This window comes from Populus euphratica, unplaced genomic scaffold (assembly GCF_000495115.2).
Source record: "Populus euphratica unplaced genomic scaffold, PopEup_1.0 scaffold65.1, whole genome shotgun sequence".
In the NCBI taxonomy this organism is placed as follows: Eukaryota; Viridiplantae; Streptophyta; class Magnoliopsida; order Malpighiales; family Salicaceae; genus Populus; species Populus euphratica.
In genome coordinates, this window is record NW_011499943.1 from 755410 (window position 1) to 770455 (window position 15046).

At 32.1% G+C, this 15046-nt stretch overlaps 2 protein-coding genes and 1 long non-coding RNA gene across 6 annotated transcripts in view; 2 read left to right on the top strand and 1 right to left on the bottom strand.

Annotated features, from left to right (window-relative positions):
• The first annotated feature begins 5196 nt into the window (after positions 1-5196).
• Positions 5197-6463, top strand: LOC105137273 (phosphoprotein ECPP44). Its single transcript, XM_011042969.1, has 2 exons — positions 5197-5678; positions 5789-6463. Exons 1-2 carry the CDS (start codon positions 5406-5408, stop codon positions 6197-6199), a joined length of 684 nt encoding a protein of 227 aa, XP_011041271.1. The 5' UTR covers positions 5197-5405; the 3' UTR covers positions 6200-6463.
• LOC105137272 (uncharacterized) lies at positions 6289-6979 on the bottom strand. The gene is made up of 2 exons (XR_844521.1): positions 6527-6979; positions 6289-6482 (listed from the first exon to the last, which is right to left on the bottom strand). It is a non-coding gene; the product is annotated as an uncharacterized LOC105137272 (long non-coding RNA).
• A 2656-nt stretch (positions 6980-9635) lies between these two features.
• Positions 9636-15046, top strand: part of LOC105137274 (large proline-rich protein BAG6-like) — a 9234-nt gene continuing 3823 nt past the window's right edge. For 2 of the 4 annotated variants that reach the window (XR_844522.1, XM_011042970.1), the window contains exons 1-10: positions 9636-10003; positions 11407-11566; positions 11941-12058; positions 12443-12541; positions 12645-12763; positions 12932-13015; positions 13623-13796; positions 13877-13946; positions 14022-14176; positions 14829-14993. Coding sequence is in view for 3 of the 4 variants with exons in the window: in XM_011042970.1 (XP_011041272.1) it covers positions 11438-11566; positions 11941-12058; positions 12443-12541; positions 12645-12763; positions 12932-13015; positions 13623-13796; positions 13877-13946; positions 14022-14176; positions 14829-14993 (1113 nt within the window). In the remaining variant the exon portion in view is untranslated. The remainder of the gene's footprint in view (positions 10004-11406; positions 11567-11940; positions 12059-12442; positions 12542-12644; positions 12764-12931; positions 13016-13622; positions 13797-13876; positions 13947-14021; positions 14177-14828; positions 14994-15046) is intronic. The other 2 variants (XM_011042971.1, XM_011042972.1) reach the window with 2 other exon arrangements.

A 15046-nucleotide genomic window follows, 5' to 3' on the forward strand; every position in this document is an offset into this window, starting at 1 on the left:
TTTTTTAGTTATGATAATTTGATTTATTGTTTATAATCAAGATGGTTGAAAATCGGTATTTAATACTTACAAGAGGTTATATTTGATACATTTAAGAACTTTCAAATAATTAAGTTAATGAATTTAAAAAAATATATAATAACATTACAAATAGATGTTATAAAAATAAACATATAGTATAGAATTAAGACTCTAAACCTTTTATTTAAATAATTCATGATCCATTTATAATTTACAGGTATTTCTACAAAGAAAAATGACTAAAATGTAATGTTATTCTAATATTAAAAATAAATAAATAAATCATTGATATATATATATATATTAATATTAATAAAAAATATCTTTGACATGTATATGTTAGCATGAATAAAAATATGATGGATGTTTTAAAACAAATTTACATACTATTTTTTATATAATATTAATAGAAATAGAAATACAATACACACTAAAGAATTTTTATACATTTAATAGGCTTAGAAAAAGTATTCAGTGGAGCCTGAAAGAGAGAGTCCTACCAGCAGCTGAGCTCTGAAAGTTTGGTTCCATGGGGGGCTGCTAGCTTCATGAACAAGGTTAAAAAAATAATACCAAAACTGCTGGCATTTAGATCTTTTTAAAATAATGGTATTTTAATAAATAGTTGATGATGATGTGAATTTAATTAAATAAATAAATGGAAGGTGGAATGGTTGGAAGCAGTCACTTGCAATCACACGTGGACATGTGCCAAACACAAAAGACCACACCACGTAAAAAGTGGATTAGTGTGTAATTCATAAATAAATATCTTGGAAATACAATCAACGGCAACACTAAACCGACAATCTGTCCACTTAAGTAACGCATCCACGACGTCAAAGCGGGATTTATCACCTTAAACTATTGCCCCTCACCACACAAACCGTACAACAAACCCGCTAGTCGCAAATCTCGAGATACCCTTCCCTTTCTTACCGACGAAACTGCCCTCGGGTCCCACCCAACTCGGCGTACTTTTTTTCGACGACGAGGAACGCCGCCCAGACCCTTCGTACGCTTAAATCCCGAATAGTTCCTAGGATTCTTGTACTAACTGTTTAAAAAAATGGATTACGCTCCGTGGTTTGCGGTCTGTCTTCAGATTTGTGCAGTTCAATTTTTTAAATTAATATTTTTTATTTAAAAATAAAAAAATATTAATTTTAATATATTTTTAAACAAAAAAATACTATAAAAAACACTATATGTATATATATAAAACACTTTATACCATATTTTTAACAACTTCCAGACTACATATATGAAAATACTGGATTAATTAATATACATTATAATTTTATATTTATTTTACTATAAAATATTTTTAAAAAATTTAATTAAAAGATTTAATTTATAAATTTATTTTTTAAAATTATAACTATAGAAAATACCACGGTATCAGCTAAGACAGGTAATCCAAAAAAAGGCAAGGCTACAAAAAAGTCGGATTTTATAGGCCACGATAGATTTTTATACCTTAATCCTGCCACTTTAACTAGTTTATAAGTGATTCTACTGGTCGCTGAGGTGGAAATGCTACCGAATAAGGCCGCGGCGTGCACATGACCCCTCTGAGAGTTTAAAATGATGACCAAAATTTAATAGTTATTTTATATAAATTTTGTTTTTTATAAAAAGATCCTTTTTAGTAAAAAAAAAATAGTATATTTTAGTTGAAAATCTATAATTATTGTATATATTTTTTTATGTGTAAATGATTTTTGCATCTTAATATCCCCCCCCCTCCTTCCACAGCCTTGAATTCCTAGTTCCTCCCGTGCTACTAATAGATAGAAATAACAGTAAATGATCCCCTGCTTATGATTATGACAGTGATATTAATTTATTTGTGGGATAAAAAAATAATAGTTTAGAAAAAATAATAGTTTAGCTAATTTTTTTATAACACTGATATAATTTATCTTGTATAAGATATGGATTAAGAGTGTTAAAATCATGAAATAACTCTTGAAATTTTATGATTTTACAAGTCAGTATATGTATGACATGTTAAATTAGGTTAATATTTCAAAATTAGTAAAATTTAATTTAATTCGTATAAAATCACTAAACTCGATCTGATTTTTTGAATTTACTGGATTTATAATATAAACCAAGTCATATGCAAAATTATCTTTAAAATATTTGCCAATTAATTTTACAAAATTGATTATATTTTTGAAAACATGTATCATACAAAGCTGAAAGTTTACAGAAAAAATATTAAATACATAAAAATATATTATAATATTTTTTTAAGTTAAACATGGATATTTCATGTAGTCAAGTCTGGTGAATTAATATTGTTAAATATATCAAACAAGACCTTCATATATTGCTTGTGACGTATCTAGAGTTGCCGGTAAAATTTTGTTTTGATTAAAGTTATGATAAAAACTAAACATTTGAAACTTTCTAACTATATATTGTAGATCCATTAATTTATCTAGATAAAAAAAAATTAAAATCAAGAGAAAATGATATATTTAAAATTAATATTCGAATTTAACAAAAAATGTAAAAACTAGAGATTTAGAGTTTAGAAGATATGAATGAATTTTAACACATAGACTTTTTTTATTATTCTATTTTATTTATTTGTTTAGTTTTAAATAATTATTTTCAATTTAAATTTTTTCCAACGTATTATATATTATTTAATGATTTATTTTTTTAATTGATTATATGTTAGTTAACTGTTAATTTAAACTTATTAGCTTGCAATTCAAAACATGTATATCAAGATTAATTGCGATGGAAACAATAAGGTTGTCACTAGATTTACATGTGCCTATTTGCCAATTAATTTTACAAAATTGATCATATTTTTGAAAACATGTATAGTACAAAGCTGAAAATTTACAGAAAAAATATTAAATGCATAAAAATATATTGTAATAATTTTTTAGGTTAAACATGGATATTTCATGTAGTTAAGTTTAGTGAATTAATATTGTTAAATATATCAAACAAGACCTTCATATATTGTCTGTGACATATCTAGAGTTGCCGGTAAAATTTTATTTTAATCAAAGTTATGATAGAAACTAAACATTTGAAACTTTCTAACTATACATTGTAGATCCATTAATTTATCTAGATAAGAGAAATAATATATTTAAAATCAAGAGAAAACAATATATTTAAAATTAATATTCAAATTTAACAAAAAATGTAAAACTAGAGATTTAGAGCTTAGAAGATATGAATGAATTTTAACACATAGACTTTTTTTATTATTCTATTTTATTTATTTGTTTAGTTTTAAATAATTATTTTCAATTTAAATTTTTTCCAACGTATTATATATTATTTAATGATTTATTTTTTTAATTGATTATATGTTAGTTAACTGTTAATTTAAACTCATTAGCTTGCAATTCAAAACGTGCATATCAAGATTAATTGTGATGGAAACAACAAGGTTGTCACTAGATTTATATGTTTCTCCTACCTTTTAATAATTCTCATGTATTAAGATATTTTATTTACAAATTTTTTATTTTTCCATGTCATCAATACATTGATTTATATTATATATTTCTTTTATTTTATTTAGGTCACTCATAAATGATAATATTATTAACTTATTTTATTATATTTTAATATAAATTAATTTATTAGCTAGAATTATTAATATATAATCAGCTGGAAAAATTACTTATAATTTTATATTTTGAATTTATATTATATTTTTTATGTCGTTTTTTTTTTAAAAAAAATTGACAGCCTGTCTTTAATTGATCAGATTTCATAGCTCAACGAAGAATTAGTGTAGATCTTCAAAGTCATGAATAGTAGATATCTATAGAAATTGATATGTCAATTTAATTTTATAAGATCCAAGCCCGCCATTCTTTGCTTCTTGTACTAATTTGTTTATAAATTAATATAATTTAACTGTTTGTAAATTTTTTCCAATGCAAGGCTTTTAAAATCTAACAATGGTATGATAAAATATATGTTTCAATATCTCTTGATAACTGAGTAATAAAATCCTTAATCTATTTTGTAAGTTAATAGTTACAGACCAGAATGAATTAAACGGTTAGATAATTTTGTGAGTTAAAAATATATTTTCCCATAAATCCTCTAATCTTAACATGAATAATCCGTTTTTTAAATTAAATTTAGTAGCCATTCCATGTATATTACTAGAGAAAACATTAGAATATCCGAAGTTGTTTTGCAGTTTACTTGAACAACGAACGCCTCTCTTATTTGTTTTTTTCACTTTTATCTTCTTTTTTTTTTAATTTTATATTTTTTTATTCGATCATCTCACAATAAATTAATTTACTTTTTATTTTATTTTTCAATTTAATCACTTTGTATTAGCCTAATTCGGGACTAGATTTAATAGTTTATTTTAATAGACTTTAAATTAGATTTTTACAATATCAATTATAAATTTAAATAATGAATTAATATTTAATCTAATAAAATAAAAATAATTTTTTATTGATTCAAATATAATTCAATTTTAAAATGAAACAAATATCTGATATTTTTTTCAAAAAATAACATTTTTTTCTCAGCTTTCTAACTAAATATTTAATTAAAGAAAATATTTTTTTTGTTATTTATTAATATATAATTATTAAGTCCAAATATAAACTTTTCAACTTCCATAATAATTGTTTTTAGTGATCATAAAAACATTTACAGCGCCTTTATTTTATTTATGTCGAGGAAAAAAAAAAGCCCCCCCCACAACATAAAAAATCCTGCTGTGGCCCCGAGATACACCGCCCCCACCCCCCTTCATATTTATCCAATCGAGGCCGACACCACGGGTCTCACTCAAGGACAACCATTCACGTTCTCGTTCCACGTGTCACTAACGCATTTGCAGAACATTACAGCGTACCCCTCTCAACTTTTCTACCTCCTTCCCTCCTTTCAGACTACATTCCTCCGCGTATTAAACACGAGTATGCCTCCACCACTCCCATGAGTTCTATCTCTAAGTACTAGACATCTAGCCAATCATTCAAGCGAGTACATATAACTCTATACATGTCGTACGTATTAAGTTTTGATTTCCCCTCTTAAATTTACACGTCGGTTACAGAAGTGAAATCTGACTGGCCCAGCTCACTTGGCTTTATTATTTCTTAACAGCGTCCGCTCCGCGTTGGCTTCCAGCTATAAAAGCCCATCACCCTTGCTAACCCAAACCCAAACCAAAACCATCAGTTACAAGCGCAATTCACTCGAAGCAGAAATTATTCATTTTAATTACTTTGTGATTTTGATATTTTCTTGATTAAGTTCAGTTACAAGCGCAATTCACTCGAAGCAGAAGCTTATTCATTTTAATTACTCTGTTGTGATTTTGATCTTTTCTTGATTAAGTTCATATTGTGATTTTGATCAGTATGGCTGAGGAAAACAAGAGTCATGGGTACGAGACCAAAGTTGGTGAAGAGAGTGGTGCTGTTGAGACCAAGGATCGCGGGTTGTTTGATTTCCTGGGGAAGAAAGAAGAAGAGAAGCCTCAAGAGGAGGTGATTGTTACTGAATTTGAAGAGAAACTTCAGGTTTCTGAACCCGAGACTAAAGTAGAGGAAGAGCACAAGAAAACAGAGGAAGAGGAGAAGAAACCTACTCTCTTTGAGAAACTCCATCGATCAGGCAGCAGTTCCAGCTCTGTAAGTTTCTAACTCGATCCGTGGATCAATCTCATTATTTTTTTTCTGTTGTCTTTTCCGTTGAGTGTTTCTCGAGATTGACAGATTTTTTGATGTGTTAAAAAATGCAGTCTAGTGACGAGGAGGAAGGTGACGATGAAGAGAAGAAGAAGAAGAAGAAGGAAAAGAAGTCATTGAAAGAGAAGATGAAGATGTCAGGAGAGAAAGGAGAGGAGAAGGAACACGAGGATACTAGTGTTCCTGTCGAGGTAGTCCATACAGAAACACCCCATGAACCAGAGGAGAAGAAGGGTTTCCTTGACAAAATCAAGGAGAAATTGCCAGGACATAAGAAAGCTGACGAGGTCCCCCCTCCTCCTCCAGCTCCTGAACATGTTTCCCCTGAAGCTGCAGTCTCCCATGAAGGATCAGATGCCAAGGAGAAGAAAGGACTACTCGAGAAGATCAAGGAGAAGTTACCTGGGTACCACCCCAAGTCCGAAGAAGAGAAGGAGAAAGAAAAGGAGAGTGCTTCCCAGTAGTGCAGCAGGCAGTATTCTTGTGTTCTATAGAACGGTGATGATGATGCTTGATGTGTGGTTTGTTTGGTTATGTCCATCTACTGTTTTTCTTCCCTTTTGAAAAAAAAAAAACCTCGGTTTACTGCAAATATTATAAGTACCATGCGTGCTTGTAATTTGATGTAAGATTGTTTAGGGTTTTGATCACATCTCATGTTTTCAGGATCATTTCCTTTGTTTTTGTTATTTTGATCCCTTTTTTAAACTATAATCAATGAATTATTATTTCCATTGTTTCTACTACCTTTTGATAGCTACAAGATAAAGAATTAAAAGTGTTTCTACTACCTTTTGATAGCTACAAGAGAGAGAGAAGGAGTTAAAACGCAAAAGCATGGTCTCCATTTAAATGATCTTGAAGACTCCATGCATCTTGCCTTAATTTGATGTGTTGAATGTGATGGTGGGGGAGAGTGATCATGCCTTCTAACCCCACATGAGGGCCCCCTTCAGCATTGTAAAATAACTTCATGGAGTGGAGAACTTATCAAAAGTTCAAGTCGGATAAGTTCATGATATCACTCAACCTTTATTCCTGTGTTTGGAGGTTATATTCATTAGACAAATGAAAGAATCAAAGCCAATGTTGGCTCCTAACCCACGCGCATTAATCTTCGGCGCCTAGAAAATTTGATAGTTAATTGGGTGGGGTAGTCTCGGAGAAATCTGGCGTGGTCAGCAAGTGGTTTCGAAGGGACTCGGGCGTTCCATGATTGCCGAGATCAAAATTTACAGGTGTTTGAGTGTAAAGTAAATGTTGTTTTTTAAATAAATATATTAAAATAATATTTTTTAAATTTATTTTTATATTAACACATAAAAATATTTAAAAACCTAATTTAAAAAAAAAAATTAAATTTAAACCAAAAACATTTTCAATCCAAACACTCCATCTTGATCGAAAGAGAATAATTTACAGCTAAATTGCAATGAGTGTACATGTGTAGGGTTCGATTAAGACAGGTGAAGGAGAGCTACAGTGCTGAAATCTTCGAGAGCTTCCTTGGCTGGGATAGAAAGATGAGAAATAAAAAACAGAAAGGGACATTTTTCTGATTAGCTGTTTCATCCTTAATCCGTTGGTTTTTAAACCCACATGGGGACCCGGATAAATCTTAAATCACAGATTATCCGGGTTAACACTAATCTATCTTTTTTATTCTAAAAAAATAAAAATAATATTATTTAAAAAATTAACAAATTTTTGACGACATCAACTTGAATTCTTGACAGAGTTAATTTTTTTTTTAATTAAAACCCAACATAACCTAGATCTTAAATTACCTGGTCATAGATCAACCCATAATGCCGTGAATATTTGGCTACAAGGGCCATACAGGGAGGTAGAAATTCATCCCACCTCTATTTATTGGCTTTATGGATGATTGATACCGGTGGCACTGGAGTCCAGATGGGATCACTTTTCCTTTTCCTTTCGGTTTCCTTTAGAAGAACTCATCCGGCACTTGAAGAGAAATGGTGGATCTAATAGGGTCCAGGGTGGAAAAAATAGCCGCTTGAGGTCGGAAAGCTGTCATTTGAACGGAAACTTGACGTGGGAATCAAGAAATGATGTTTGTTTTAGTCTAATTTTTGTTGGGCCATTCATTGAATTCGAAGAGAATAAATAACAAACTTTATGCAACTTGATTGTTTATTTTTTTATTTCAAGTTGCAACTTGATTGTTTATTTTTTTATTTCGTTTTGAAAAAAATTATTTTTTTTTAATTTAAATTAATAATTTTTTAATCTATCTAAATAATAAAAAATAACTTATTTTTCAAAAGATTTTTTTTTTCAAAACAGAGATCTACTTGGAGTGAAATAAAGGGTTTCTATGCACTTTACTCAGCATTAAAAATTAATTGGAAGCTATGCTATAACACAGCTTACAAGTCTTAACGATCATGTCCTCACGAGAGAAAATGGTAAAGGTCGAAAGAGAGTGCGACTAGCAACGTGCCAGCTACAAAGAACATCATGATGCTCTGAATATGGAGTATCTAGATTATTTTAGAGATCTCGCTTTATTTTTTATTAACTTATAATTTAGTTCCTATTTTTTCAACTATTTTGGAAGTAAGTCCTTCTAGTTTTGAAAATTTTAGTTTCTCGACAAAATTTGATTGCTAATTTTTTTTTTCTCTAAAGTATCCTTGTTAATTCATTTCAAGATTTTCTATATTAAGTGAGATTTGAAAATTTGATTAAAAATAAAGGACATTTAAAAAAAATAGTTAAGAAATTGTCATGAAAACCACCAAAATGATCAAATTGCAAATAAACATAAAAATATAAAGACTTAATATTGGATTTCTTAAACCAAATAGATTAGCATAAGTTAAATTAGATTAGCACAAGGAGTAAATTAGAATAGCACAAGGATCAAACAAGCCATTTAATAGCAAAAACATTAGACTTGACTACATGGTTTATTTTACTGGATACACGAAAAGTGTTTAATATTTGAAGATATTAAAAATATTAATTAAAAATATATATTTTTTAAAAAATTATTTTAAAAAATAAAAATAAACCACCACCCGAATATTAATCACAATCACAGAGATCATATCATTGTAGAGAGCAACTCAACAAGGACGCTGATTTATTCATGTCTGCCACCAAGGATTTGACAGGCAAAGATTGGTATCGTCATGTGTACCAAAACTTTAGTCAAATAGTAGTGGAGTTTAGAACCAGAAAAGCTAGGACCTGTCCTACAGTCTTGGTCCAGGTTTTGCTGCTGGAACCACAGATGGGCCTGGCATTTTTGGGTTTCAACAAGGTGTGTGTGATACAGAGGTCAGACCGTATCCTCTTTTTTCTTTTTATGAAAATCTTATCCTCATTTTTAGAAAGCTGCTATTAAAAACATCACTGAATAATATCCTATTTTTAACAAAATATTTATTTTTTCTGAAATTTAAGTATTATAGGAAGATCTGCCATTTAAAGTTGATTTTTTTTATCATTTTCTTAATTCATGTTTGTTTTCTGGATTTTAAATTAGAATTAATCGGTCAAATCCATTACACTGGATCGTATTAGATAACCATGTAAGTGACCTTGGCCATCTCTAGGTCTAAATTGGAACCTGATTCTAGTGATCTATCCATGCTTCAGATCAATGAACTTTGGAAAACAGTAAGGGACTTTCTAAAGGAACCAAGCCAGTTTCCGGTTCACTTACTTCCAGTATATTGCAACCGAGGGAGACGGTAAAACTTACGCTTGGAGAAAAGTTTTATTCTATTCAAGAGGCTATTATTTTAATCAGCTATACGCGTGTTCTAATCGATGGGGCAACACCGCCAATTCTTGTTGGTCTTGGACCGGCATGCAAGCCTATAAGGCAACCACTGGGCAAGGTTTCCAAGCTCATTATACCAAGCCTCCAGAACACTGAAGGCCCATGAGAAAGATCGCGCTAAACTTCCTACCTATAAACCAAAACCGGCCATGGCAGCCTTTTCCACCAACCGCCACCTATCCAAACGATGCCGTGGCATGACTCCTCCTAACCCCTGCTGTGTCTCCCTCACCATTGCCATATTTGGTCTCAATTTTTATGAGGTTGCCTCGTAAATCTAGACTGTTCTGGAACGTCTATTAACCCGGCCACGCGTGTCCCGCTGTCCGCCTGTGGCCCTAGAACCAACTCCCTTAACCTTGAAGTTATCCTCCGATCATATCCAATTTCAAATTAGACACCCTAACTATCACTCTCTCTGATTCCACCTTTCTTGCAAATTCAAGCAAAGGTCTGCCACGAGAATTCCTTTTTTCCCAGATTGGTTATCTTTATTTCTGCTAAGAAACCCTAAGAAAAATTCTTTTTTTTGCTTACGGTTTGCTTTTAATGTATCAGAATTTATTATGCTATAGCATTTCTGCTTTGAAAGTTGACAAGGACAGGAGGATTTTTTTTAAAATTTTTTTTAAAATATTTTAGGGTTGTTAATTAGTTGTGCAATCATGATTTAAGATGGCTTAGGGGTTTTGCAAAATTTAATTCTGCATGCTTGTTATTTTGAACCCTAGGAGTTGGTTATGCAGACGTGGCATCTGATTATCTTTGATATTCCATTTTTTAGAATTGTTTAATGTGGTGTGTTTGTATCAAAATGGACTTTATTTTGATTGTTTTGAGTTTAAAGCTGGTATAGATCGCTATTAATTGTTGAAAGGGGGTTGATTTTAGTTGTGAGTCACCCGTGGAGTTTTGATTTGTTTCAGTTAGTTTTTCTATTTGATTGTATTTAATGGCTAAATGAAGAATGATAAAGTTGGGATTTTGATGTTGAAATTCATCATTAGTTGTCAGGTGACTCGTGATTTGGATATGCTTATAAAGATATGCTTAGAAGGATGCTAGAAATCATGTTCTTTTTAAATTGAATGCCGGAAATAACGAATTGTTTACGACATTTCCATTTAAAGGAAAAGGTGTAGGATAATAGGATCGTTTTTGTTTTGTTGCATTTTTAAGACATAAAGGAGAGATGCGTAGTCAGAAAGTATATAATTGGATGTCAGATTCTTCAGTAGTTGGAGTATCTTTGTTTTCTCGTTTATGTTGTCGTGACATCAGCAAGCTTTGGAAGGAGAGACATGTGGTAATTATTATAAGTTTTTGTTTTGATGGTTGCCTATAAATGGAATAAATGTGTGTTAGGTTAGGTAGCCTTCATGGGCTAGAAATAGACTCATCCCACAGTTAGGAATTTAAAAAGGGTTTTCGGCTTTCATTGAGTTCAGATATACAAGATATTAGTATGAATTTGGAAGAGAAGAATCAACGATGACTATGCTTATTTAAATGAATAAATACTTGCAGAAAAAAAGGATGCCGGACGACTAATTGATCATTGTTATGTTGTTAGACGAGAGTTTTCCGTTCGGCTTCCTTCATAGTTGATACTTTTTGTAAATATACTTTTCCTTAGTTCAATTTCTTTTTATTTTGGCTTCCATTCTTATATGAACTTATTACATGCACATGGTAGACTGATTACGTTGCTCTTTTAGTAGCTATGTTTCCTAATAACTGCGCATCTTCCAAGTGCGTTGAGACATTGATTGTAATCATATTAGGAAAGATTGAATCACCCCTTTTTTTAGTGCATTGAAATTTAATTACCTGGATGGTGTATCTTATTGTAAGATTTTCACGTTTTGGTAGCTGCTGAGGTACTATGGCAAATGAATACTCTAATGAAGGCTCCAGTACAAGTCATGTTTCTGGGGAAGGTTCGGATGCAACTTTAGAGATCACTATCAAGACCTTAAATTCTCAGAAATTCAGTTTTCAGGTCAACAAAAATGTAAGTATTGCGTGCCCTTTACAATTCCTTTTTTGAGCTGTACTGTTTATGTTTTTGTATTCATATTTAGTTGTTGAGGTGGAGTTTTTTGGACAACAGAAAATGTCTCCAGATTTTTTTGTAATGGCAGCTTTAATTTTAACTTATGCTGTGCGCCTGTTGTGGAAAAACTTTTCAAGTTTTTGGATCAGAGAGATCATGTCTTTGGGTTAATAAAAGTAATTCAACGTAGTTCCATGCATTTCATTGGTTATCAAGAGAGTTTTTAAAGGATGTGTGATGTCTGAAATTGCATAGATGTTTATATTTGTACCGTCTAATATAGTTTTAATTTTGAATATTTTGAATATAGTTTTAATTTTGAATATTTTCAGATGCCAGTTTCTGTATTCAAGGAGAAAATAGCGAATGAAATTGGTGTTCCGGTGAGTCAGCAACGGCTGATTTTCAGGGGAAGGGTCTTGAAGGATGAACATCTCCTTTCTGAATATCGTATCCAATCATATAAGCATTAAAAATGCCGTGCCTGCTACTCTTCCTTTTAGGCCCTCTTTTTGCTGGGGAATTTCATCACTTGCACTTTATCTGAGTTATTGTGCTCATAGATCTTTTGTTTGGTTTGCTGGAAGAGAGATTCATATATTGTTGGATGTCATTAACCCTGGAACTTTTTTCATCTGCATTTAATCTGATTTATGAGGACCTAGTCACCTTTCTGGTAATTATCAGATACAATCTTCTTATGGAGTCGGATATTATGATATCCCACACTCAGTTATCATCTCCGATCACTCTATGCACGAGGACTTAAATGATTTTTTCTTTGTTAATACTGGCTATGTTACTATTTTCACTAAATCCCTTGACTGTTCCCAGAAGTGGAAAATGGCCATACACTGCACTTGGTTGCAAGGCAGCCTGCACAACCACAACCTTCCGCTGATACAAGCTCTGGGGATACAACCAGGAATAATGGTAATCAGGGTATTGGTATTTAATTATTTTTCTTGCGAAGTAATCTGGATTTGAAGATGTTATTTAAATTGATAGTTTTCTCTTGTAATTTTTCAAATGACAGGAAATAATGCAAGCGCTGGTGCCCCCCGAAACCGCATTGGGCCCATATCTCACAGTATAGTTCTTGGGACATTTAATGTTGGTGACCAAGGGGGAGGCATTGTTCCAGACCTCAATCAGGTGTGGTTCTCTATTTTTTTCTTTCCGTTTTTCTTTTATAGCTCTGCTGGTTTAATCTTTGTATCTTTATTTGATGTTCAGTCAGGGTTAGTGGTAGCACAAGAATGTGGAGACCATATTTGCATTAGTATTTGCAGAAACTCTTACTTATTGTTGCTTGACATGCAGGCTATTGGGGCTGTTCTGAACTCGTTTGGAATTGGTGGCCAGGCAGCAACCAACAGCATAGGTGGCATGCTATTATCAAATATGGTAAGGACTGCTTGTTATTATGTATAATCTCATTCGTCATCAGACCTCTTTGATCTGTATAAATTATGTAGTTAACAGCTTAAACTCCAATGGCATTGTATTGCATCATTCTTTTATTGCATTGTCAACAATTAATTTGGTACTGAGCAGGAGGCTTGAGTTCTAACCCAACTTTTGTCACTGTACCAATCCCACAAAAAAGAAAATGTTCAAGCCATCACAACTGTGAATTTTCATTCTTTGTGCTCGCTGGAGCTAATTCTGCTTTGCCATTCATTTATCAATTCCATAATTATGATTCCTGATCATGCCATAAACAGCAGTAATTTTTCAAGTAGAATCTCCGATCCTTTTTATCTTTCTGCTTAGTGGAAAGGCTCCTATTAGGAGTATCGATTTGGATACCCTTTAATTGTATTGAAATTTTGGTTTATATTTTGATTTTTAGCATCTGCCTTTCATATCAGTATCTGATTTTTGAATTGTCCTAAATGCTAACAATTATGAGAGCAGTTGCATATTGTTGTAAGTGTGAGAATTTGGAGTGCATGTAAGACATCGGAGAGGAATTTGAGACATTTAACTGATTCTCATTTTCTGTTAATAGCCAAATGTTACTGGGCAAGCTTCTCAAGGAAGTGAAACTGGTGTGTCACGTGGCAATATTGGTGGTCAAAGCCCTGCAGGAAATCAAACACAGTTTGGCCAGCCATTTCAATCAGCACCTCAAGTTGTGCAAGTTCCTCTGACCGGTGCTATACCTGTTCCTTCACTTCATTTGGTAGTAACATCTCCTTCTGTTATGTATTTCTGAGATGTGTGTGGTTATAGAGTGTAGTAATCCTGTCCTTTTTGTTTCAGCCAATTCCTGATTCCCTGAACACACTTTTAGAGTTCATTACGCACATGGAGCGGGTGCTAGCACAAAATGGTGATGATTGCAAAAGTATATAATCATTGTATTTTCATTTTAAAATTCCTAAAATAACTTATTTGCTTTATCTAGGTAATCTGCCAAATACATCAGCAGCCAGCATCGGAGACCCACCAACTGTAGAATTACCTTCTAATGCACGGGGCTTGCCAACACCTGAAGCTTTGAGTATTGTCCTGCATCGTGCAGAACAGCTTCTTAGTGGTCCCACAACAGCTGCATTATCTGTAAGCACTTTGTGCTGATTCCCTGTCTGATATCACTGTTTGAGTTCTTAAATCTTTGGTTATACATGTCAGGAGTTGAACCAGCTTTGTAATTTGAATTTAATGTTAGCATTTCGATAGTTGGACTTTATTTGTATCTTGTTGAACCTGCTATCTTGCATGCTTGCAATTCATTTTACTTTGGTATGATAGTCCTATAATGTTGGATTCTCTGTGAACTTCACTGCCATAAATTGTTTTGTGAAACATACAGTCTATGTAAGCATTTAAATTTAAATTTAAGGCATTGTTATGGGTATCTTAATAACACTTTATACGAGGATAATAATTATTCCTAATTCTCAACAAGGCATAGCCACTATGAATTCATCTTTATTAACATCAGGGAGAATGCTTTAAAATTTTTGTGGTTTGAGAATCACCAACATTGCTATGCAAGTGAAGGTGATACTTGGTCATTCAGAGAATTCATTTTCAATTTCATTTGATGAATGGGTCATTTGTTATTTTTAGGGCTTGATGGGTAAATTGATGATAAGATTTTGGAGATAAATCAATGTACTATTTGTTAATGCCAGAGATAAGTTTATGAGGAATTGATAGGTTTGTGATCTGATTATGCATTATTTATAATGTGCTGCCATGTTCGTAGCATATTGCTGGACGTCTGGAACAATTGGTTTCCTCTACTGATCCTGCGATAAGGGGCCAAATTCAGTCAGAATCAATGCAAGTTGGCCTTGCAATGCAACATCTAGGTTCTCTTCTTCTAGAACTTGGTCGCACAATCTTGACACTGAATATGGGACAATCACCTGTATGTTCTGATCCTTAGTCATTTCAGCGTTTCAGATGATGATAAAGTACTGT